A 26427-nucleotide genomic window follows, 5' to 3' on the forward strand; every position below is an offset into this window, starting at 1 on the left:
CTGAGCGGCGCAGACGGAGAGGGCAGCGTCGGCCCCTCCCGGCAGCGCCAGCCTGTCCCCGCGGCGCAAGCCCGTCACCACAGCGACAGCCCCTCCCGGCAGCGCCAGCCCGTCTCCGCGGAGCGACGGAACTAGCTACCTGAATAAGAGTCCACCTCCGCCCGCCTGTGTCAGGGCGGAAATGAGGCTCTGAAGAGACCGGCAAACAGAAGCCAAATAAACAAAGGGAACCGCTTCAGAAGGGACTGGTGCAACAGATTAAAATCCCTCTAGGAAACATTGACTACACCGGAGGAGCCAGTAGATAACGAGAAGCGTAAGCTGGAACGAGGAGCTATCTGAAACTGAGCCGAACCCACACTGACCGCAACAGCTCAAGAGAAACTCCTAGATATAATTTTACTTTTTTCTCTTTTTTTATTTTTTTCTTTTTTTTCTTTTTTCTTTTTTCTCTTTTATTTTCCTTTAAAATCCCCTATTACTCCCCCATTACTCCTTAACTTTCATTTCCATAGACTTTTACGATTTTTTAATTAGGGGGAAAAAAAAAAAAAAGAAAAAAAATTTTTTTTTTCTTTTTCTTTCTTTTTCTTTCTTTCTTTTTTTTTTCTTTCCTTTTTCTCTTCTATTTTCTATTTTTCTTTTTCTCTTATTTCTTTTAAAGTCCTCTAGTACTCCTCTACTACTCCTTAATTTTCATTTTCAATACACTATAACCTTACAAAAAAAAAAAAAGAAGAGAAGCCCTATTTTTAAACCGAAGATTATTCTCTCCCAATCTTGACTCTCTGTTTTCTACCTCAGAACACCTCTATTTCCTCCTTTCCCCTTCTCTTCCCAATCCAATTCTGTGAATCTTTGTAGGTGACTGGGCTACGGAGAACATTCTGGGAACAGACAGCTGCGTAGATCTGTCTCTCTCCTCTTGAGTCCCCCTTTTTCTCCTCCTGTTCATCTCTATCTCCCTCCTCCCTCTCCTCTTCTTCATGTGACTCTGTGAACCTCTCTGGATGTCCCTAACGGGGGAGAATCTTTTAGCCATTAACCTAGAAGTTTTCTTATCAGGGCTGTATAGTTGGAGAAGTCCTGAGACTACAGGAAGAATAAAACTGAAATCCAGAGGCAGGAGACTTAAGCCCAAAACCTGAGAACACCAGAAAACTCCTGATTACAAGGAACTTTAAGTAATAAGTGACTGTCCAAAAGCCTCCATACCTACACTGAAACCAACCACCACACAAGAGCCAATAAGTTTTAGAGCAAGACATACCACGCAGATTCTCCAGCAACGCAGGAACATAGCCCTGAACATCAACATACAGGCTGCCCAAGGTCACACCTAACACATAGACCCATCTCAAAACTCATTACTGGGCACTCCATTGCTCTCCAAAGAGAAGAAATCAAGTTCCACACACCAGAACACTGACGCAAGCTTCCCTAATCAGGAAATCTCGACAAGCCAATCGTCTAACCCCACCCACTGGGTTAATCCTCCACAACAAAAAGGAACCACAGACCTCCAGAATACAGAAAGCCCACTCCAGATACAGCAATCTAAACAAGATGAAAAGGCAAAGAAATACCCAACAGGTAAAGGAACATGAAAAATGCCCACCAAGTCAAACAAAAGAGGAGGAGATAGGGAATCTACCTGAAAAAGAATTTAGAATAATGATAATAAAAATGATCCAAAATCTTGAAAACAAAATGGAGTTACAGATAAATAGCCTGGAAACAAAGATTGAAAAGATTCAAGAACTGTTTAATAAAGACCTAGAAGAAATAAAAAAGAGTCAATTACAAATGAATAATGCAATGAATGAGATCAAAAACACTTTGGAGGGAACCAAGAGTAGAATAACGGAGGCAGAAGATGGGATAAGTGAGGTAGAAGATAAAATGGTGGAAATAAATGAAGCAGAGAGGAAAAAAGAAAAAAGGATCAAAAGAAATGAGGACAACCTCAGGGACCTCTGGGACACTGTGAAACACCCCAACATTCGAATCATAGGAGTTCCAGAAGAAGAAGACAAAAAGAAAGGCCATGAGAAAATACTCGAGGAGATAATAGCTGAAAACTTCCCTAAAATGGGGAAGGAAATAGCCACCCAAATCCAAGAAACCCAGAGAGTCCCAAACAGGATAAACCCAAGGCGAAACACCCCAAGACACATATTAATCAAATTAACAAAGATCAAACACAAAGAACAAATATTAAAAGTGGCAAGGGAAAAACAACAAATAACACACAAAGGGATTCCCATAAGGATAACAGCTGATCTATCAATAGAAACCCTCCAGGCCAGAAGGGAATGGCAGGACGTACTGAAAGTAATGAAAGAGAATAACCTACAACCTAGATTACTGTATCCAGCAAGGATCTCATTCAGATATGAAGGAGAATTCAAAAGCTTTACAGATAAGCAAAAGCTGAGAGAATTCAGCACCACCAAACCAGCTCTTCAACAAATGCTAAAGGATCTTCTCTAGACAGGAAATGCAGAAAGGTTGTATAAACGTGAACCCAAAACAACAAAGTAAATGGCAACGGGACCACACCTATCAATAATTACCCTAAATGTAAATGGGTTGAATGCCCCAACCAAAAGACAAAGATTGGCTGAATGGATACAAAAACAAGACCCCTATATATGCTGTCTACAAGAGACCCACCTCAAAACAAGAGACACATACAGACTAAAAGTGAAGGGCTGGAAAAAAATATTTCATGCAAACGGAGACCAAAAGAAAGCAGGAGTCGCAATACTCATATCAGATAAAATAGACTTTCAAATAAAGGAAGTGAAAAGAGACAAAGAAGGACACTACATAATGATCAAAGGATCAATCAAAAAAGAAGATATAACAATTATAAATATATATGCACCCAACATAGGAGCACCGCAATATGTACGGCAAACGCTAACGAGTATGAAAGAGGAAATTAATAGTAACACAATAATAGTGGGAGACTTTAATACCCCACTCACAACTATGGATAGATCAACTAAACAGAAAATTAACAAGGAAACACAAACCTTAAATGACACAATGGACCAGCTAGACCTAATTGATATCTATAGGACATTTCACCCCAAAACAATCAACTTCACCTTTTTCTCAAGTGCACACGGAACATTCTCAAGAATAGATCACATCCTGGGCCATAAATCTGGTCTTGGAAAATTCAAAAAAATTGAAATCATTCCAGTCATCTTTTCTGACCACAGTGCAGTAAGATTAGATCTCAATTACAGGGAAAAAATTGTTAAAACTTCAAACATATGGAGGCTAAATAACACGCTTCTGAATAACCAACAAATCATAGAAGAAATCAAAAAAGAAATCAAAATATGTATAGAAATGAATGAAAATGAAAACACAACAACCCAAAACCTATGGGACACTGTAAAAGCAGTGCTAAGGGGAAGGTTCATAGCATTACAGGCTTACATCAAGAAACAGGAAAAAAAACAATTAAATAACCTAACTCTACACCTAAAGCAATTAGAGAAGGAAGAAATGAAGAACCCCAGAGTTAGCAGAAGGAAAGAAATCTTAAAAATCAGGGCAGAAATAAATGCAAAAGAAACTAAGGAGACCATAGCAAAAATCAACAAAGCTAAAAGCTGGTTTTTTGAAAAAATAAACAAAATTGACAAACCATTAGCAAGACTCATTAAGAAACAAAGAGAGAAAAACCAAATTAACAAAATTAGAAATGAAAATGGAGAGATCACAACAGACAACACTGAAATACAAAGAATCATAAGAGACTACTACCAGCAGCTCTATGCCAATAAAATGGACAACTTGGATGAAATGGACAAATTCTTAGAAAAGTATAACTTTCCAAAACTGAACCAGGAAGAAATAGAAGATCTTAACAGACCCATCACAAGCAAGGAAATCGAAACTGTCATCAAAAATCTTCCAGCAAACAAAAGCCCAGGACCAGATGACTTCACAGCTGAATTCTACCAAAAATTTAGAGAAGAGCTAACACCAATCTTACTCAAACTCTTCCAGAAAATTGCAGAAGAAGGTAAGCTTCCAAACTCATTCTATTAGGTCACCATCACCCTAATTCCAAAACCAGACAAAGATGCCACAAAAAAAGAAAACTACAGGCCAATATCACTGATGAACATAGATGCAAAAATCCTTAACAAAATTCTAGCAAACAGAATCCAACAACATATTAAAAAAATCATACACCATGACCAAGTGGGCTTTATCCCAGGAATGCAAGGATTCTTTAATATCCGCAAATCAATCAATGTAATACACCACATTAACAAATTGAAAGATAAAAACCATATGATTATCTCAATAGATGCAGAGAAAGCCTTTGACAAAATTCAACACTCATTTATGATTAAAACTCTCCAAAAAGCAGGAATAGAAGGAACATACCTCAACATAATAAAAGCTATATATGACAAACCCACAGCAAGCATCACCCTCAATGGTGAAAAATTGAAGGCATTTCCCCTGAAATCAGGAACAAGACAAGGGTGCCCACTCTCACCACTACTATTCAACATAGTGTTGGAAGTTCTGGCCACAGCAATCAGAGCAGAAAAAGAAGTAAAAGGAATCCAGATAGGAAAAGAAGAAGTAAAACTCTCACTGTTTGCAGATGACATGATCCTCTACATAGAAAACCCTAAAGACTCTACCAGAAAATTACTAGAGCTAATCAATGAATATAGTAAAGTTGCAGGATATAAAATTAACACACAGAAATCCCTTGCATTCCTATATACTAACAATGAAAAAACAGACAGAGAAATTAAGGAAACAATACCATTCACCATTGCAACAAAAAGAATAAAATACTTAGGAGTATATCTACCTAAAGAAACAAAGGACCTATACATAGAAAACTATAAAACACTGATGAAAGAAATCAAAGAGGACACAAACAGATGGAGGAACATACCGTGTTCATGGATTGGAAGAATTAATATTGTCAAAATGGCTATTCTACCCAAAGCAGTCTATAGATTCAATGCAATCCCTATCAAGCTACCAACAGTATTTTTCACAGAACTAGACCAAAGAATTTCACAATTTGTATGGAAATACAAAAAACCTCGAATAGCCAAAGTAATCTTGAGAAAGAAGAATGGAGCTGGAGGAATCAACCTGCCTGACTTCAGACTCTACTACAAAGCCACAGTCATCAAGACAGTATGGTACTGGCACAAAGACAGAAATATAGATCAATGGAACAGAATAGAAAGCCCAGAGATAAATCCACGAACCTATGGACACCTTATCTTTGACAAAGGAGGCAAGGATATACAATGGAAAAAAGACAACCTCTTTAACAAGTGGTGCTGGGAAAACTGGTCAACCACTTGTAAAAGAATGAAACTAGAACACTTTCTAACACCATACACAAAAATAAACTCAAAATGGATTAAAGATCTAAATGTAAGACCAGAAACTATAAAACTCCTAGAGGAGAACATAGGCAAAACACTCTCCGACATAAATCAAAGCAAGATCCTCTATGACCCACCTCCCAGAATATTGGAAATAAAAGCAAAACTAAACAAATGGGACCTAATGAAACTTAAAAGCTTTTGCACTACAAAGGAAACTATAAGTAAGGTGAAAAGACAGCCCTCAGATTGGGAGAAAATAATAGCAAATGAAGCAACAGACAAAGGATTAATCTCAAAAATATACAAGCAACTCCTGCAGCTCAATTCCAGAAAAATAAATGACCCAATCAAAAAATGGGCCAAAGAACTAAACAGACATTTCTCCAAAGAAGACATACAGATGGCTAACAAACACATGAAAAGATGCTCAACATCACTCATTATTAGAGAAATGCAAATCAAAACCACAATGAGGTACCATTACACGCCAGTCAGGATGGCTGCTATCCAAAAGTCTACAAGCAATAAATGCTGGAGAGGGTGTGGAGAAAAGGGAACCCTCTTACACTGTTGGTGGGAATGCAAACTAGTACAGCCGCTATGGAAAACAGTGTGGAGATTTCTTAAAAAACTGGAAATAGAACTGCCATATGACCCAGCAATCCCACTTCTGGGCATACACACTGAGGAAACCAGATCTGAAAGAGACACGTGCACCCCAATGTTCATCGCAGCACTGTTTATAATAGCCAGGACATGGAAGCAACCTAGATGCCCATCAGCAGATGAATGGATAAGGAAGCTGTGGTACATATACACCATGGAATATTACTCAGCCGTTAAAAATAATTCATTTGAACCAGTCCTAATGAGATGGATGAAGCTGGAGCCCATTATACAGAGTGAAGTAAGCCAGAAAGATAAAGAACATTACAGCATACTGACACATGTATATGGAATTTAAAAAGGTGATAACGATAACCCTATATGCAGAACAGAAAAAGAGACACAGAAATACAGAACAGACTTTTGAACTTTGTGGGAGAATGTGAGGGTGGGATATTTCAAAAGAACAGCATGTATGCTATCTATGGTGAAACAGATCACCAGCCCAGGTGGGATGCACGAGACAAGTGCTCCGGCCTGGTGCACTGGGAAGACCCAGAGGAATCGGGTGGAGAGGGAGGTGGGAGGGGGGATCGGGATTGGGAATACATGTAAATCCATGGCTGATTCATATCAATGTATGACAAAACCCACTGGAAAAAATAAATAAATAAAAGTAAAAAAAAAAAAAAATGAAATGCTCTGCAATGTTCCAATTTCCCACCCAAATAGCAGTAACTTCAGATAATATGGCCTCAAGGCACAAATTTCATAAAGATCCCTTTATTGCTAACTATGGGAATTGCTAACTCTACCCACGGAATAATCTAGTTGACATGTATGCTCAAAAGAAGAAAAGACCAAAGCAGAAGATTTCATTCTCTCTCTGTTTAAAGACATTGTCCCACTACTACACTGAAATGTTTTCCCTTAACAAGGTAAAACACTGAACTTCAAGAGTAGTTCTTGCTAGAATTTGAGTGGTAAAGCCACCATATACATGTATCTCTGGAAAGACACTTCAAAATATCACCAATGTCAATAATTCATCTTCACATTTATCCATTTGCCTTTATCTTATGATTTCCAGCTAGACCTTTCAGAAGTCTTTTGAGTTAATAACAAAACACCATGTGTGACAGGCAAGTTGAGCACTGCACAACCCCAGGGGAACCCTTTATACCACCCATGATGTGAATGACAGCCCCCTGTTGCCTTTATCCAATCAAGGTTTCAATCGTGTACCCTAAAAGTTTGAGTTTCACAACATGAAGGGATGTAACAAAAAGAACTAGAAGGCAGGTCCTTAACAAAGGAAAGCCTTTATGCTTATCTGTATAGTTATTAGTTATAAACACACAAACCAGTCCTTTAAGTTGGCATACCTCATCCTTCAGCTGAATTCTATTAGCTTCATGACGGTGATATTCCATTCTACATTTTAAAACTTTACGATCAGCAGCAGAAATTTTTTTTTCATACTCTGTGTTATTCCCAATCTCACTTTCCAAAAACTTGATTTTTTCCTTAACCAGATTTTCTTTCTCTCTTATTTCCTGCTTTATCCTTGCTAATGCCTAGAATTTGAAATATAGGTTAAATACATGTATAATATGATAAATAAAACTAAAACTAAAAGGAATTCAGTTTTTATAGTACTTATTTACCAAAATTTAAGGAGAGACTATTTTATTTTATTTTATTTTTTTTAGGAGAGACTATTTTAAATGAATAAAATAAAGTATTAGTATGCCACTAGTATCTATAAGCTCATATTTTTAAAGAACTCTATGTTTTATTTCATCCATCTGGTACTTTGCTAAAGAGATAAGAAAAATGTCAGTCTTTTATCAACAAAAGGTGACATCTAAAAAATAAAACAGTACTGAATAGTTTTCACATTTCAATGAAATTTTCCAAAACCAGTTTAACAAGACCAGTTTTTTTTTTTTTTTTTTGAGAATATTACTTTTGTTATTTGTTTCAATAGGAATATCTTCATCACTCAGGTTTTGTGCTGGTCGTGGAGATACAAAATTACTAGAATATGCAAAGTAGTAACTGTGGTGTAGACAAAGTACCATGGGAGCAAAGAGATGATGAAATCTACCCAAGAGAAATCATTAAATGCATTACCTAAGAGGCTTCATTTGCGTCGGGCCTAAAAAGATAAGTGGGGATGCATACTCTAACATGGTTAAGGTGTAGGGTGGGAGGGCAAGGATGGAATGGGGGGATGTTAAGAAAGAATGCATACAGACGACAGAGATGAAGGGTGGAAGGCAGAGGTTAGGGCCAAACGGTGAAGAATTCAACTTTTCAATTGCCATGTTAAGGAAGGTAAACTTTTAAGCAATATGGAATAAAGATCTTAGAGTTGGGGAATAAAAAGATCATATGTGGGTTTTCAGGTTATTCTGATGACAGTATGTTAGATGAGTTGGAGAGAGAAGGAAAAATTACCCTAAGATAAATCTCTTTCAAGTTTTCTGAAATAGAGTCTCACCAAACAACTAATCTCAGGAGACTGGGTCAGGGGAGACTGTTTCTGAAGTTGGTAAGTTTTATAAATGCTACATGTAATATTGTACATATTATCATATTAAATCAATATACATCTGAAATTCACTGCATTTTAAAACACATTATAGATTTGTTTACTCTAGTATTCCCATCTACATAACAATTAACATTCTATATTAGTAACATTCTATAGCTCTACTGTGCCCATTCAACCAAAGGATAGGTTAAAACTTCCTAAATTCGTATGTGTCAAATAATTATTCTAGAATTCCCTGCTTTATATTAATTTTTCTACCACTTAATCAGAAGCTTTAATTCCTACATTACAGGCATTAACAGGGCAATCTATTCACAGTTAAGTTTTCATGTAGGTGATGCCACAGATCAAAAATACCACAAATCAAGAGCTAGTTGTTAAACACTTAGAGGCATCCCACTACCTATGGAACCATTTCTAAGCACCCTCCCTAGTCTTTTTCAATACATATAGGCAGGAGATGTCACCCTATGAATAAGGAATCACTGAGGATGTAACAGAGAGCTGTAGGCTGTGGATTCCACCAAATCAGCAGGCTGAATAACTTTAGCTACAGGGTTGTATGAGCATTCAGATTATGGATTTGCAGTCTTAGATCTTAGTCTTAGATGTGATCTACACAGAGGAAGCAGTCTTGATGTTTGAAACCAGTATAAAGCAAGAAAGAGAAACCAACATTAGTAGCAAGAAATAAAAGGAACTCGTAGTTAAGATTGGTTCTTCCAACTCTCTTCTAAGGAGGCATAAGCCATTTTGTTGATAAAATGATTACTCACAGAAATACAGAAATAACATTTTCAGATAAGTTACATGTAACAAGTAAACCACATCCAGGTATCAGAATTCCAAACTTTCAGTGACCTGAATAGCTTGCCAATTGCCTTTCCATGGAGTATATTCAGAATGGAAGTTCACACATTTCTCACATGCCTTCTTTCCTCCTCAATTCCTTCTCCCTCCCCAACTTCCCTAATCTTCCCATTTTCACTCACCACTATTTCACTCTTTAATGACTTCCCCAAAAAGTTCTCCTAAATTACCTCTGAAAAGAGCAAAAGATAACACTAGACCCATGTTTAATCAGCATGGTGTTCCTCCCCTTCAGAGGTTTTACCCCATTCTGGATGGTAACTCAGTTTCAAAAGGGACAATTTATTGCAGTCAGGGTTTCTTTCCTGACTCTCCAACCTTCTTTCTTGGCTACCCATGAGGCTCATTTCCCTACACCTTTTTATTCACACAGAAACAGCACACATGTTAAATCCAAGGCATCGTGGACAACACTGTATATATGAGTCAAGGCATTGGCTTTGCTGCCATAAAGTTGTCTGTTGATTTTCTCTTGTTTCACATTTCAGAGATGTTAGAAGCCAGTCTTCGGCATTATATCATAAGTAAATAACCTTCATAAAATCACATTTCCAAATAGATATAGAACCAGCTTTAGAAAACATTTACCAAAACTATTGGATTATGCTACAAAAGTGACTTTCAAATAATAGTGTGATTTAATTTGAAATGAATGAGTTAAATACAAAAGGAGATAAATACAGCTGAAAGTTGCAAGAACCAAACAACCACTTTACCACGGCACAGTTATCGATGTCTTTATCTCTCTTCTGCATCTGTTCTATTGTGCTCTCCCACTGTAGAATGAGTTTTTGCCTTTCATTATGAATCTGTCGAAAATCTTGGGCTGCTTTATCCAATTCTAACTGTAAAATGAAGACCAAATAATATTTCTGTGAATTTAAGTGCTTTTGTGAACATCATTTTGACAATTAAGAAAAAAGAAATCCTTACTAAACCAACCTGTACACTTAGAGTCTCTGCAAATTCATTGTCAAGTACCTTTCTTCTCTGATTACATTCCACAGTCAATCTTTCTAATTGCAGGGTCAGGGCCTAGAATGTAGTTACATACAAAAATATTCATAATTATCATTTTACTAACATAAAAGCTGTTAGCATATCTTATATTAATATATTATACATATACACATATTATAGACATATTATATTACATATATTCATTTGACATCTAAAATAACTCCAAGTAATATATATATTCTTTATCTTCTAACTTCAATGGAAACCCAATTGTTTCTAAAAAGACTTTTAATACTTTTTAAAATGAGTTAGAAAAAAAGATTAAACAATAAATTTTCATTTAAGGTTATTTTAACTAATGCATGCAGTATTAACCTGTTAGAAAACAGAATGTTTCATGATACTAACATATTACCAGATTTAATTACAAGTAGATTTTTAAGTAGTGGTTATAATAATAATTATATTATTTAATATATTATGATACACTAAATAATCAATAGCACTATAGTCTCAAATCAGCAAAAATTATCTGTAATATTCAAACTGTTACACAAAGTAAGTTAAAATACTAATACATAGTTCTAGTACAAAACTTTATTTTCTGAAATGCTTTTGAGAAATCTTCTCAATCAGGATTCTTAACCTGGAGTCCAAAGATCCTTAAATGGTCAAAGGGCTTTAGAAGAGCTGTAAAACTTGCATCAAGATTGTGTGAGTATTGGAGTACATTCATTTTTCTAGAGAGAGGATAACTGGCTTTATTAGACCCAAAAATATTTAAGCACTACTTTAAAATTGTAAGTCCAATTTAAATTACAGGTTGCTTTACTATAGATTCAGAGAAAATCTAACACTACAATGTACAACATCTCACCCTAATTTTATTATCATCTTGCTGAGCGTACTTCTGAAGAGTGAGAGCATCACTATCTTTATGAGCTGATTCTTCCAGCCACGCCTCCAATGCTTGCTGGTCCCAGTTCATTTGACATTTCAAACCATCCAATTTTTGAGTAATTTTAAATATGGAATTCTAATTTTCAAAGAGAGGGAACAGGGAGAAATTACAAAACATTATTTACTATATAAACTAAAATAAAACATAACATTACATATTTAAAAGGAAGAAAGAAACCTTGTCTCTGTCCCCAGTCTCCAGATGTATACAACATACCATATTTGATTATATAACTATCATACTGGTATTTCAATTCTTTAGTTGTGAAATAGAGGGAAGTGATTATCAAATTGAGAACAATAGTTGAGTCAAAGTTTACTTAAAAGACATTAGGGTATCTCCCCTAGAGCAATCTCATTAGTCACTCTACCAAAACTACCCAAGCAGATATGCAATTATAATAAAAATAATGTGCCTCATATGTTAACTCAAGCCCAAAACAAGTTCTCTTCAGCCCCATTTCCAATCAAATTGCTGTCCCTAAAAGTTCTCTTATATAGAAAATTTGGAAGCACATTTAATTAAAACAAATATAGTAATTAAGGAGATAAAATATTTTTCAATGTATTTAACAAATTTAGATTCATAAAAGAAAACAGATCAATACACAAACAAAAACAAATTAACATGATAAAATAGGTATGTATGTGTATATATAGGATTCCCTGGTGGCTCAGATGGTAAAGAATATGCCTGCAATGCAGGAGACCCAGATGTATATATACCTATATATATATATATATATTTCCATATATATTTATATATATGTGTATATACTTACTGTGTGTATATTTATGTATATTATATTTATTATATATGTATAAGAATATATATATTTCCATATATACAAATACACAAATACATATATACAAATACATTTCCATAAGTATATGCATATGTAAAGAGAAGAATTGAATTTGGAAAGCGCTCCCAACCAGGTAACTAAAAGCTAAAGAAAAGAGAAAAACAGGTTATAGTACTTTAATATTAGAGTCACAGGTTGATAATATGAAAGGTAAAAATTTTGACTGAAAAAATGAAATTCAAAATTATAAGTGACTTTTTAAATGCAGATTTTAAAAATGTAGCACTTATAAATAAATTATGCATAGTATGGTGTAATAGGTAGACAGCAGGATACCTCACATATTGTATGGCTCAATGACTATTTGGTAAGTGAACACTGAGAAAATAAATGTAATATTCTATCATTGTTGATTTAAATCACAGCTCCATGTGACTTTCATTGTCCAAAAAACAACATAAGTAAATGTCAGGAAACTAAATGTCTTTCCCATACAGAAGAAAAAAAAAAAAAAAAAACACGTTTATTTGATGAAGGAAGAAGGAGCAATTGCACAAAATTTTAGGTAACAGTTCAACACATACTTCCTTATCATTTTTTTTTTCCCGTATTGAAGTTATCTCATTTTCTAGTCGTTGAATTTCATCCTTCACTCGTCCCAGCTCTCTTTCAGCAATCATCTTAAAATGTTCTTCACTTTCAATCTCATGATCCCTGGCTTTGCAAAGAGACTACAGAATAACATACAAAAGAGAAAGACTTTTTACATTTTAAAATTATAACACTAAAACTAAACAAAAAATAACAAAGTTCCCCCAAAATGCTTAGATGACCTACTATTAATTCCACTTCTCTGAAACTCGCACATTAGATTTTATGATTCAGTGTAGGCAGTGCTACTTACTAGTTGTGAGAAAGAAAGACAGCTCATTGAATGTGCTAGGAAAAAAATGTTTTCAGCAGTTCAGTTTTGGTCTAGGTAAACTGTTGAAAACCAAGTTTATATACTGAGACTTTAAAAGAGACATTCCATATCCCTGGGTAGGAATAATCAATATTGTGAAAATGATGATACTTCCAAATGCAATTTACAGATTCAATGCAATCCCTATCAAACTACCAATGGCATTTTTCACAATTCATATGGAAACACAAAAGACCCCAAACAGCCAAAGCAGTCTTGAGAAAGAAGAATGGAGCTGGAGGAACCAACCTTCCTGACTTCAGACTATATATATTAGAAAGCTACAGTCATCAAGACAGTATGGTACTGGCACAAAAACAGAAATATAGACCAATGAAACAAGACAGAGAACCCAGAGATAAATCCATGTACCTATGGGTACCTTATTTTTGACAAAGGAGGCAAGAATATACAATGGAGCAAAGATAGCCTTTTCAATAAGTGGTGCTGGGAAAATTGGACAGTTACGTGCAAAGGAATGAAATTAGAGCACTTCCTAATGCCATACAAAGATAAACTCAAAATGGATTAAAGACCTAAATGTAAGATCAGAAACTATAAAACTCTTAGAGGAAAGCATAGGTAGAACACTCGATGACATAAATCAAAGCAAGATCCTCTATGACCCACCTCCTAGATTAATGAAACAAAAACAAAAATAAACAAGTGGGACCTAATTAAACTTAAAAGCTTTTGCATAGCAAAGGAAACTACAAACAAGGTAAAAAGACAACCCTCAGAATGGGAGAAAATAATAGCAAATTAAACAAGTGACGAATAATTAATTTCCAAAATATACAAGCAGCTCATACAACTCAACACCAGAAAAACAAACAGCCCAATCGAAAAGTGGGGAAAAGATATAAAAAAGACATTTCTCTAAAGAAGACATACAGATGGCTAATAAAAACAATAAAAGATATGCTCAACATCATTCATTACTAGAGAAATGCAAATCAAAACTATAATGAGATACTACCTCACACAAGTCAGAATGGCCATCATCAAAAAGTCTACAAACAATAAATGCTGGAGAGGGTGTGGAGAAAAGGAAACCCACTTGCATTGCTGGTAGGAATGTAAACTGATACAGTCACTATGGAAGACAGTATGGAGATTCCTTAAAAAGCTAGGAATAAAACCACCATATGACCCAGCAATCCCACTCCTAGGCACATACCCTGAGGAAACCAAAATTGAAAAAGACACATGTACCCTAATGTTCATTTCAGCACTATTTACAACAGTTAGAACATGGAAGCAACCTAGATGTCCATGAACAGATGAATGGATAAGGAAGCTGTAGTACATATGGAATACTATTCAGCCATAAAAAGGAACACATTTGAGTCAGTTATAATGAAGTGGATGAACCTAGAGCCTATTAAACAGAGTGAAGTAGGTCAGAAAGAAAAATACAAATATCATACACTGATGCATATATATGGAATCTAAAAAGACGGTAATGATGAATTTATATTCAGGGCAGCAATGGAGAAACAGACAGAGAGAACAGACCTATGGACACAGGGAGGGGAGGAGGGGAAAAAAACTAGACAGAAAATAACAAAGGTCCCACAAAATGCTTAGATGACCTACTATTAATTCTACTTCTCTGAAACTTGCACATTAGATTTTGTGATTCAGTGTAGGCAGTACTGCTTACTAGTTGTGAGAAAGACAGTTCATGGAATGTGCTAGGAAAAAATGTTGTCAGCAGTTTTCAGTTTTGGTCTACAGAAACTGTTGAAAATCAAAGTTGATATACTGAGACTTTAAGAGACACAGAAATACAGAACAGACTTTTGAACTCTGTGGGAGAATGTGAGGGTGGGATATTTCAAAAGAACAGCATGTATACTATCTACGGTGAAACAGATCACCAGCCCAGGTGGGATGCATGAGACAAGTGCTCCGGCCTGGTGCACTGGGAAGACCCAGAGGAATCGGGTGGAGAGGGAGGTGGGAGCGGGGATCGGGATGGGGAATACATGTAAATCCATGGCTGATTCATATCAATGTATGACAAAACCCACTGAAATGTTGTAAAGTAATTAGCCTCCAACTAATAAAAAAAAAAGAAGAATGGCAAAAAAAAAAAAAAGACATAATTAATTTATTTAAAAATAAGAAATTAAATTAATATTAAAATACTTAGGAAATGGTATGCTTATAAGAATTGACCACATATCCAATTAAGAAATAATTTTAAAAATAATTATGTAAACAGTGATGGTTGTAAATATGCCTTAGAGCATGTTAACATACAATGATGCCTTTGTGCTAAGTTTTACTTAATAAAATCGTATTTGTTGCCTACTGATCTTGTAGGACTTCAAAGTTATCACCAGTGGTATTGTTTTTACATTATTAAGGCTGTTAGTGTTGAAGGAAGTTTATTGTCTTTCATCTCTATTAGCCTACTTGAAGTTTGACTATAATGAAATATACCTAAAGAAGATCTCTGCTTCTCAAATCCCCAACTCAGTGGTTTAGTAACTTGAGGAAAAGATGTTATCCTAAACTGCTCATTAATTACTAAATCACATCAGGATTCCAAAATCTTGGGATTGTTTTTAACAGTTCATTAAATTTATAGCTTTCTAATGAGACTTGTAAAAACCCATGAAATAGTTACTTATCTATTTTAATTATAAATTGGTATTAAAAACATGACTTGTTCAGTTTTAAGAATTACATATTTCTTCATAGAAAAGTAGATGTACTTTTACAAAAAAAAAAAAAAAAAGTTTGAGAGAGAAGCTAATAAATTCTCCAATGCTGATTTATAGAGCCTTTGGATTTTCCGGGCATCATCAGAGAAAGAGATTCTTCACATGAATAGACTGTCCATAAAACAGATGCTTACTTAATTAATTACCCTAAGTTTTAATTTTTATTGTTTGTACTAATATTTCTAAAATGCATTGTACTGTCCCTAGTCACCTTAGCTTCCTGAACATAAATTAACTCTTCTATTATCTCAGGATTGTTATTATAAAAATCAGTCCTTAAACTATGCTAAAATATTGTGGTGTCCTTAGGGATACTGAAGTGTGTTGACAGTTTGCCTCCTCTCAAAATCACTCCAGGAGGTTGTGCTGAAAAATTTCAAAGTAGACAGAAACTCTATTATATGTTTTATTAGATCTATTTCCACTTAAGGCCATCACTTCTCTGCACTGCAGTCACCGCACCCTTCTCATATAACCAGCTGCCTAATATTACATCAAACTGTCTGAATGATGATATCTCCTGACGAATTAATTGTTCCTTGAATTTGGTGGCAGTAGAGTTCCTAAAAATCTTTTTTTCTACCTACTTTCAGGTTTAAGCTTATGTTCATAATCATTTAGTTACATGAAACTTTCTTATTATATCTCTAAAATCAAATCACAGATGTAAATGCAATGTGAAATGTTCCATGACTACACATGATACAATCAATGTGAACTTCAAACAGTATTGTACCTGGGTAAACAAGAACTCTTGCTTAACATTTTTGAAGTGAGAAGTCATAGCATTAATTCGATCTTCATAGTCACGTAGCTGATCTTGCATGCTTGACCTTTCATCTTGCAGCTTTGATAACTGTAAATAGAAGTTTTTACCATATTAAAAAATATAAAATCAAAAGAAAATTATATTTTCATTTACTTTGCTTCTTTCAATATCCATTTGAATTTCTAAAATCTACTGATCTTTTAAATGTTATAAAATAGTGTTGTGATTTAGAGATAACTGTGGGAAAATTAGCACCATATTAAAAGAGATTATCAGATTTACAGTGTTAGCAGGTCCACTGATAAAATGTATTTTTCATGTCACAAGATTTAAAGGGAGAAATGATATTCTATTCTATAATTAAACTACAAGATAGCTAAGGCAAACAGACCATAGCAACAAGATGTAACAAAAACATACAGCACAAAACATAAATTTGAAAAGCAGCTGAACACCCAGCATAATACCTTCTCCCTGAACTTCTATTCAAAACCAGTAAATTTAGTCTAAGATCACCTGGGGAAGGAAAAGGCTGCCCACTCCAGTATTCTCGCCTGGAGAATTCCATGAACTGTATAGTCCATGGGGTCGCAAAGAGTATGACACAACTGACTTTCACTTTCACTTTTCAACAGCACAGAACAGTATTAACTCTCACAGGCTTAAAATCTGTTTCTTAATGAATTTTATATGGCTTTGAATGAGAACCTTGAGTAGAAAAAGAAAAAACCATTGCAAATGCAAGCAGACAAACAAATCTTTAGGAAATTACAAGGCAGTTTCTCAGGACCACTAGAATGTGTCACCCCTCAAAGCAATATAAAAGCTTAACAAGGCTTAACAAAAGCTTAACATATTCCTTAGTGTCTTGAGCTATGGCTCCCCATGTTGGGGCAACGATCCAGGAAGTGCACAACACCATCCACTGAAGTATAGAAGAAATATTTAAATTTTCAACTAAATGAGAAAGAAAATACTAATTTACTCATTTTTCATGTCCTATATTTTATTAAACTTAGGGTAGAGTTGACCCTTGAACAATCTGGGTCTGAACAGTGGGTTTACTTATACACAGATTTTTTTCAATTAAAAAAAGTAACTATATTTTCATTTTACAGATCTTTAAGTGTGGGGAAAAGTTTGTGTTTGATTAGAGACCCCAATATGGGGAATCAAAAGAACTAAAGTTTGAGTCCTGATTCTATCCATACTGTTTCAGCTTCCTGCCCTTCAGTAAACCATTTATCAATTCCTTGTTTTTGAGGCAGAGATAGTTGTACTCAAATTTTCCACAGCTGGCAGGGCAGGTAGCACCCCTAATCCTCACACTGTTCAAGGTCAACTTTAATGATAAACATATATTTTTGCTTTTTATTTCATTAACTTCAGTTTTTATTTTAATTCCCTCTTTTTTAACTGTACTATTCTTTTTAAAAACCTATTAAGAGGAGTTCTTAGTTTCTTTATTTTTTGTCTTACTGATTTTTATGACCTAAATATTTATGTCACCCCCAAATTCATATACTGAAACTCTAATACTCAATATGATGTTACCTGGAGGTGGAGGTAAGTAGGTTTAAATTAGGACACAAGGGTAGGACCCCCATGATGGGATTAAGGTTGGAGAAGACTCTTGAGAGTCCTTTGGACTGCAAGGAGATCCAACCAGTGAATCCTAAAGGAAATCAGTCCTGAATATTCACTGGAAGGACTGATGCTGAAGCTGAAACTCCAATACTTTGGCCACCTGATGCGAAGAACTGACTCATTTGAAAAGATTCTGATGCTGAAAAAGACTGAAGGTGGGAGGAGAAGGGGACAACAGAGATGGTTGGATGGCATCACCAACTCAATGGACATGAGTTTGAGTAAACTCCAGGAGTTGGTGATAGACAGGGAGGCCTGGTGTGCTGCAGTCCATGGGGTCGCAAAGAGTCGGACACGACTGAGCAACAGCACTGAACTGAAGAAGAGGAAGAGAGACCAGAGCTTTCTCTCTCTCAGCCATGTGAGAACAGAGCCAGAAGGCAGCCATCTACAGGGCAGGAAGAGGGCTCTCACCCAATATATTCACCCAATATGGCACCCTGATCTTGACTTCTAGCCTCCAAAATTTTGAGAAATAAACGTCTGTTTTTTAAGTTACTGAGTCTATGTTATTTCAGTATAGCAACCCAAGCTAAGACACTGATTTAAATATAAAGGAATTTAAAGCTACGAGTTTTCTCTAAGATTTTTGCTGTTTTTCATTCCATGGACAGAGAAGCCTGGTGGGCTACAGTCCATGAGGTCCAAAGAGCTGGGCATGAATGAGAACACATGGATGTGGGTACGAAGTAGTCTCCTTTTACTGTTTTCTAAAAGGTGACTTTTTTTTTCCCTTTCAACTTCTCTTTAATATAAAGCTATCCAGATGCTGAGGGGCAGGGAAGCCTGGCGTGCTACAATCCATGAGGTGACAAAGAGTTGGACATGACTGGGTGACAGAACAACAACAACAATTCAGAATGTATTTCTGAGAAATTTGCCTAAGCATTTAAGATGTCTATCTTAGTCAGCTCAGACTGCCATAACAAAAAATCATAGACTGGGTGGCTAAAACAATGGAAGTTTATTTCTCACAATTATAGAGGTTAGGAGGTCCAAGATCAAGGTGCCAGTCAATTTGGTTTCAGTGAAATTTCTCTTCCTGACTTGCAAATGACTGCCTTCTCACTGTGCCCTCACATGACAGAACGAGCCCTGGTCTCTCTTCCTCTCTTACAAGAGCACTAATCCCAGTGCAACCCCCTCTCCCCTACATCTTCTTGTCGTCGTTCAGTGGCTCAGTCATGTCCAACTCTTTGCAACTCCATGGACTGCAGCATGTCAGGCTTCTCTGTCCTTCACTATCTCCCAGAGTGTGCTCAAACTCAAGTCCATTGAGTTGATGATGCCATCCAACCATCTCATCCTCTGTCATCCCCTTCTCCTCCTGCCCTCAATCTTTCCCAGCATCAGGGCATCAGGGTCTTTTCCAATGAATTGGCTCTTTGCATCAAGTGACCAAAGTATTGGAGCTACCCCCTGCCCCCAACAACTAGAACTCCCAAAGGCCCCACCTCTACAGATCACTGTCTCTCTTACTCTTCTGGTTGTTCAGTCATCCAGTCATGTCCAACTGTTTGCAACCCCATGAACTGCAGCACGCCACGCTTCCCTGTCCCTCACCATCTCCTGGAATTTGCCCAAGCTCACATTCATTGTATCAGTGATGCCGTCCTGCCATTTCATGCTCTGATACCCTCTTCTCCTTCTGCCCTCAATCTTTTCCAGCAACAGGGACTTTTCCTACGAGTTGTCCATTCACATGAGATGACCAAAATACTGGAGCTTCAGCTTTAGCATCAGTCCTTCCAGTGAATATTCAGGGTTGATCTCTCTTAAGATTGACTGGTTTGATCTCCTTGCAGTCCAAGGGACGTATAAGAGTTTTCTCCAGTACCACAGTTTGAAGGTATCAATTCTCTGGCATTCTGCCTTATTTATGGTCCAGCTCTCACAACCATATGTGACCACTGGAAAGACCATAGCCTTGACTATACAGACCTTTGTCAGCAGAGTAATGTCTGTTTTTCAACACACTGTCTAGGTTTGTCATTGCTTTCCTGTCAAAAAGCAAACGTCTTCTAATTTCATGGCTGCAGTCACTGTCTGCAGTGATTTTGGAGCCCAACAAGAGGAAATCTGTCACTACTTGCACATTTTCCCCCTCCATTTGCCATGCAGTAATGGGGCCGGATGCCATGATCTTAGTTTTTTTACTATTTAGTCTTAAGCCGGCTTCTTCACTCTCCTCCTCCACCCTCACCAAGAGGCTCTTTAGCTCCTCTTTGCTCTCTGCCATTAGCACATATCTGAGGTTGCTGAGGTCCTGCTTATCTTGATTTCAGTTTGTAATTCACCCAGCCCAGCCTTTCTCATGATGTGCTCAGCGTATAGGTTAAACAAACAGGTGACAGCAGACAGCCCTGTCGTACTCCTTTCTCAATCTTGAGCCAATCAGTTGTTCCATGCAGGGTTTTAACTGTTGCTTCTTGTCCCACATACAAGTTCCTCAAGAGGTAGGTAAGATGGTCTGGTATTCCCATCTCTCTAAGAGCGTTCCACTGTTTGTCATGATCCACACAGTCAAGGCTTTAGCACAGTCAATGAAATAGAGATAGATGTTTTTCTGAAATTCCCTTGCTTTCTCTATAATCCAGCGAATGCTGGCAATTTGATTTCTAGTTCCTCTTCCTTTTCTAAACCCAACTTGGACATCTGGAAGTTCTTGGTTTGCACAATGCTGAAGCCCAGCATGTAAGATTTTAAGCATGACCTTACTAGCATGAGAGATGAGTGCAATTGTCTAATGGTTAGCAGATTCTTTGATACTATCCTTCTGGTGGTTGGCATGAGGATCAACCTTTTCCAGATCTCCTTCCTCTTTTTATAAGAACACTAATCCCAGTCCCCACCCCATCTAGACCGCATCTAAACCTAATTGCCTCCCAAAGACCCCATTTCTAAAGACTATCACACTGGGAGTTAGGGCTTCATCATATGAATTACTGCAAGAGGAACACAAACATTCAGTCCATAATAATGGAGAGTAATCTTTTAAACTGTTTATTATTAATTCTGTTGGCTTATGATCAGAAAATGTGACCTATAAAATTTCTATCATGCATTTTTAATTGTTGTAAATATATATAGCATAAAATTTACTATTTTAAACATTTTCCAGTGTATATTAAGTACAATGGCATTATATATATTCACACGTTGTACAATCATCACTATCATCCATTTCCAAAAATTTTTCATCCTCCCAAACTGAAACTCTGTATCCATTAAATACTAATCCCACATCCTCCTTATCTCCAGCCCCTAGAAATCACCATTCTACTTTATGTCTATAAATCTGACTACTCTAGGTTACCTCATATTGGTGGAATCATACCTTTGATAATCATGCCTTACCAAACCATATCAAGTGTTCGTCCTTATGTGTCCAGCTTATTTCACTTAGCATACTGTATTTAAGGTTAATCATTCATTTTTAGGTTTTACACTGGTCTAGTACACAATCTACCTTTGTAAATGTTTTGTGAACATATTATACTTAAGGGATGTATGTTCTCTTTGCTTTTATTTTTGTCGTATTATTCATATACTGTATATCTTTATTTTTATCTTTTGTATGTGTGTGTGTGTGTGCTCAGTCACTCAGTCGTATCCCACTCTTTGTGACCACATGGACTGTAGCACACCATGCTCCTTTGTCCACGGAATTTTTCTGGCAAGAATACTGGAACATGTTATCATTTTCTACTCCTGGGATCTTCCCAACCCAGAGATCAAATCCAGGTTTCTTGTGTCTTCTGCATTGGCAGGCAGATTCTTTACCTCAGCGCCACCTGGGAAGTCCAGATACTGAAGTACCTCACTGAATATTTTTGTCAAGGTCTACTAGAATTTATAATAACTTTTACTTTTATGTATTTGGCTGTTGTGTTGTTTGGTACTTTATCACTTTTATTTTCTTTGTCAATTATGACTTTTATCATTGCATAATAAACCCAAAGCAAAAGAATCTGCTTTTCAAATTAAAGCATAATGATTAATTCTCCACAACTTGATAATTCCTTCCCCATAGAGCTCCCAAACAACGTTTTACTGCCTCTTTCTTAAATATAAAAGGATATGCAAGGATCACCAGCTACTTATTGAAAACTTACATAATGTATGGGATATCAAGATAAAAAGATCCCAAAGAAAACAGAGAATTCAGGACAAAAAAGACAAGAACTAAAGACGCACACACACATATACACTCAGAGTGTAATTGATAATATACTCCTAAAAGACCATGCGACACAAAAAAGCAACAAGCACATAACCTGAAAATTAAAAATATGATTGATATAGTTGCCAAAATTAAAATTGCTATGAAAGATGAAACAAAACTCTAAAAGCTTCCAGAGAATGAAAAAGTAACCTATAAAGAAATGGAAATCAATTTTAAAAAATAAGAACTGAAAATCATTTTAATCAGAAAACTAAGATCATGGCATCTGGTCCCATCACTTCATGGGAAATAGATGGGGAAACAGTGGAAATAGTGCCAGACTTTATTTTTGGGGGCTTCAAATTCACTGCAGATGGTGATTGCAGCCATGAAATTAAAAGACGCTTGCTCCTTGGAAGGAAAGTTATGAGCAACCTAGATAGCATATTAAAAAGCAGAGACATTACTTTGTCAACAAAGGTCCATCTAGTCAAGGCTATGGTTTTTCCAGTGGTCATGTATGGATGTGAGAGTTGGACTGTGAAGAAAGCTGAGTGCCAAAAAATTGATGTTTTTGAACTGTGGTGTTGGAGAAGACTCATAAGAGGCCCCTGGACTGCAAGGAGATCCAATCAGTCCATCCTAAAGGAGATCAGTCCTGGGTGTTCATTGGAAGGACTGATGCTGAAGCTGAAACTCCAATACTCTGGCCACCTGATGTGAAGAGCTGACTCATTGGAAAAGACCCTGATGCTGGGAGTGATTGTGGGTGGGAGGAGAAGGGTACAACAGAGGATGAGATGGTTGGATGGCATCACCGACTCGATGGACATGAATTTGAGTAAACTCTGGGAGTTGGTGATGGACAGGGAAGCCTGGCATGCTGCGATTCATGGGGTCGCAAAGAGTTGGACACGACTGAGAGACTGAACTGAACTGATTCACCATCAACACTGCTTGAAAGACAACAGGGCAAAATTCTTGATAAATTCTGTGGAAATTTTATTTTTAATCTAGGATTTTTTATCCAGCCAAATTACCATCAAATGTGAAGATAAATAAAAATATTTTCAGATTCAGAGTGTTTACCTCACATAGACACTTCTTAGGGAGACACGAGAAACTAGTTCATCAAAATAAGGGAATGACTCAAGAAAAAAAGAAGATATGTGACGTAGGAAATAGACCATCAACCAAGTAAAGGAATAAAGTGAATTCACAAGTTAACAGCTGGGAAATAGGCTTTTGGAAAAACAGTCCACTTGGGAAACACAGGAGTCCAGGAGGAAGTAGTAAGGCAGAGAGAAAGCATCTTGATGATCCAATAGTATGATTTAAGGAATATAAAGTTAAAGCAGGCAGAGTAAGTGGCAACCAAAGATGTGAGGAATTAAAAGCACAGTACTGCGGGCCCTTCTTGAAACAACCACACATGAACAGTATCCAACCAGTCAAAAGATGAATCAAAAGTGAAAACTTCAAAATAAGATAAACTTAGTAAAGTGCTGTATTAAGGACCATTAAATCCTATTAAATATAAAATTAAGACTTAATACTTGTAGTAAATTAAGAGCATTGAATAGAATGCAAATAAAATAAACCTTGATAATACAGAAATAATAAAAACCACTGTTTTTAATGGAGAAAAGAAGGTATCAGAAAGGGTAGGAGGGCTAATCTCTTCATTTCAAAGATGCAAAATGAAAGATCAGGGAGTCAACTCATACTGTCTACAAATGAAGCAAATAATTTTTTTAGAAACACTTAATTTAACCATTTCATTTTTCTTATTTAGTTTTTCTTAATGTTACAGAAATTTTTTCACAACCACTATCTCTTATAACCAAGTAACACTCACTGACAGTCAACAATTTCTTTCATTTTCTCCTCTTAAACACAAGTAAAATTACATTTCTATGCTAAAAATAGCACATGTAATAGGATTTTATTTTTATAATACTCCTGTCTTTTTTGTCTATATACCTGTAGATCATGATGTCTAGGATATTTGTTTAAAGTCATGATAGTCACATCTATGGTCAACAGTGAGTATTCTGGAGAGAGAATATCTTGTATTTTTTATTTTATACCCTTCTCTTCTGTTTGAATATTTTAAACTTTCAAGAGTTGCTTTTTTTAATATCAGAGTTTATTAGGTGACATGATTATGGTCCTCATTATTCTTTGTTCTTTAATATTTTTTTAAAAATAGCTAATCCAGGTAATAAGTATATAAAATCCTGTAAGACATATTATAGCAAAAATACACAAAATGAACATTTTAATGGAACTTAACCTATATTAATGTCCTTAGAGCAGTATAACACCCTTGTGAAATAATCATTTTCCTTATCTCCAGTTTACATAAGAAGAAGAAACTGACTCAACGCTGATATACAGGATCTGAACTCAGGACTGGATACTTATTAACATTATTATTCCTCAGTATTCAGTGCTAGATCTCTTATATTTCCTAATGCAGTTCTTCACTTAAAAAGCAAAATCTGAAACCATCTAATTAGATATAAGTATATAAGTAAGAATATTTTTAAAAAATATTTTCAAGAAGCAGAGTGGAGGATTTTCATTTTCATTTCTCAGAGGAGAGCAGACTTTGTCTTCCATTTTCTAAAGCATCATAGGTTCTTCTTGGACTCTTCCACACAACACATTGCCATGTGATGGAACTTTAGACTGACTGCTCAAGGTCTTTAAAAGTTTCCTGAGCTGGTTACAGTTTTTATTTTTAACAACTACCATGCTTTGGTTGCAAGCTGCTTAAAATACTCCTTTGTTGTTTAGTCACTAAGTCCTGTCCGACTCTTTGCGGACGACAAATGGATGACACCCACCAGGCTTCTCTGTCCACGGAAGGATTACTCAGGCAAGAATACTGGAGTGGGTTGCTATTGCTTCTCCAGGGGAATCTTCTGGACCCAGAGATGGAACCGCCTCTCCTCCATTGGCAGGCGAATTCTTTACCGCTGAGCCACCAGGGAATCCCCCAAATACTCCTTGCAACGTAAAATATTTTTATACCGTTCTGTGACAACTTAATCCTCACTTTGAAAAGCTGTAAACTGCACACTGTACATACTTATTAGAACATCCCTCTTGAAAACATTTCCTCGAGTCACTTTAAATATCATAGGAAGAAACTCAAAAAGAAAAGTCAACCATACGTGTTTTGTTTACAAACATCCGCAAATAACTGTTGCTACGCAAACCTCAGAAGTCACTTTGCAAAACGCGCTTAATTCTGAGGCAGGAAAAAGCTGGCGCTTTTTCCCTCTACTACTCAGGACGTCGCAAATGAGTGCAAGAATTGGAAGAGGAGGGAGTAAAGATTCAAACTTTATAGTCGTGTATACCAATTATCGTTTCAATTGGACTGATTGATATCAACGCTTAGCAAGTACCGAAAAGGACTAGCAGGTGAGCAAAGAAAGAGATGGTCCCGAAGAGGTAAACCGAGAAAGATGGCATTCGGGAAGGAACGAGAGAAATAAAAGGGTTTGGGTATTTCTGCCAACCAAAAAACGTCCCCCCAAAGGCCCCCTCTCCCCTCGCCCGTCCCACCTCGCCTTCTTCACCTGATCCTTACCTGCTCTTCCAGTGTCTTGTTCTCCTCGTTCGCCACCGGGATAGCGAACCCATCCTCCCAACGCAGCTCCGCCAGGAATTCACTACTCATGATGACAAATAGATAGGGGACCTCAGAAAAGGTGCAGAAGAAAGAGCCACTTTCTCATTTCACCCGTGAGCGGCACCTGAGGCAACCCCAGGAACTCGCAAAGCTCCGCAGTAGTTGCTACCCGAGCTCTAGCAACCGTTTCGCGCCCTTAGTTACCAAACCGGAAGCGCTCCGGTCCTGAGGCAAAACTTCCGGTCGAGAACACTGTCCCTGAATCCAGAACAACTTTTTCTTCTTGAACCCCCAGGGAAGAGAATCCATTTACTCTTCCAGAAGTTCCTTGGGGTTGCCA

At 36.5% G+C, this 26427-nt stretch overlaps 1 protein-coding gene across 1 annotated transcript in view; it reads right to left on the reverse strand.

Annotated features, from left to right (window-relative positions):
• Nucleotides 1-26138, reverse strand: part of CCDC39 (coiled-coil domain containing 39) — a 61541-nt gene extending 35403 nt beyond the window's left edge. The window contains exons 1-7 of the mRNA XM_061166638.1: nt 26046-26138; nt 16597-16716; nt 12746-12892; nt 11273-11431; nt 10378-10470; nt 10152-10280; nt 7391-7582 (exon numbers count right to left, since the gene is read on the reverse strand). Coding sequence (XP_061022621.1) covers nt 7391-7582; nt 10152-10280; nt 10378-10470; nt 11273-11431; nt 12746-12892; nt 16597-16716; nt 26046-26135 — 930 coding nt within the window. The 5' untranslated portion in view covers nt 26136-26138. The remainder of the gene's footprint in view (nt 1-7390; nt 7583-10151; nt 10281-10377; nt 10471-11272; nt 11432-12745; nt 12893-16596; nt 16717-26045) is intronic.
• Between the last annotated feature and the right edge of the window lie 289 nt (nt 26139-26427).

Source organism: Dama dama, chromosome 19 (assembly GCF_033118175.1).
Source record: "Dama dama isolate Ldn47 chromosome 19, ASM3311817v1, whole genome shotgun sequence".
Lineage (NCBI taxonomy): Eukaryota > Metazoa > Chordata > Mammalia > Artiodactyla > Cervidae > Dama > Dama dama.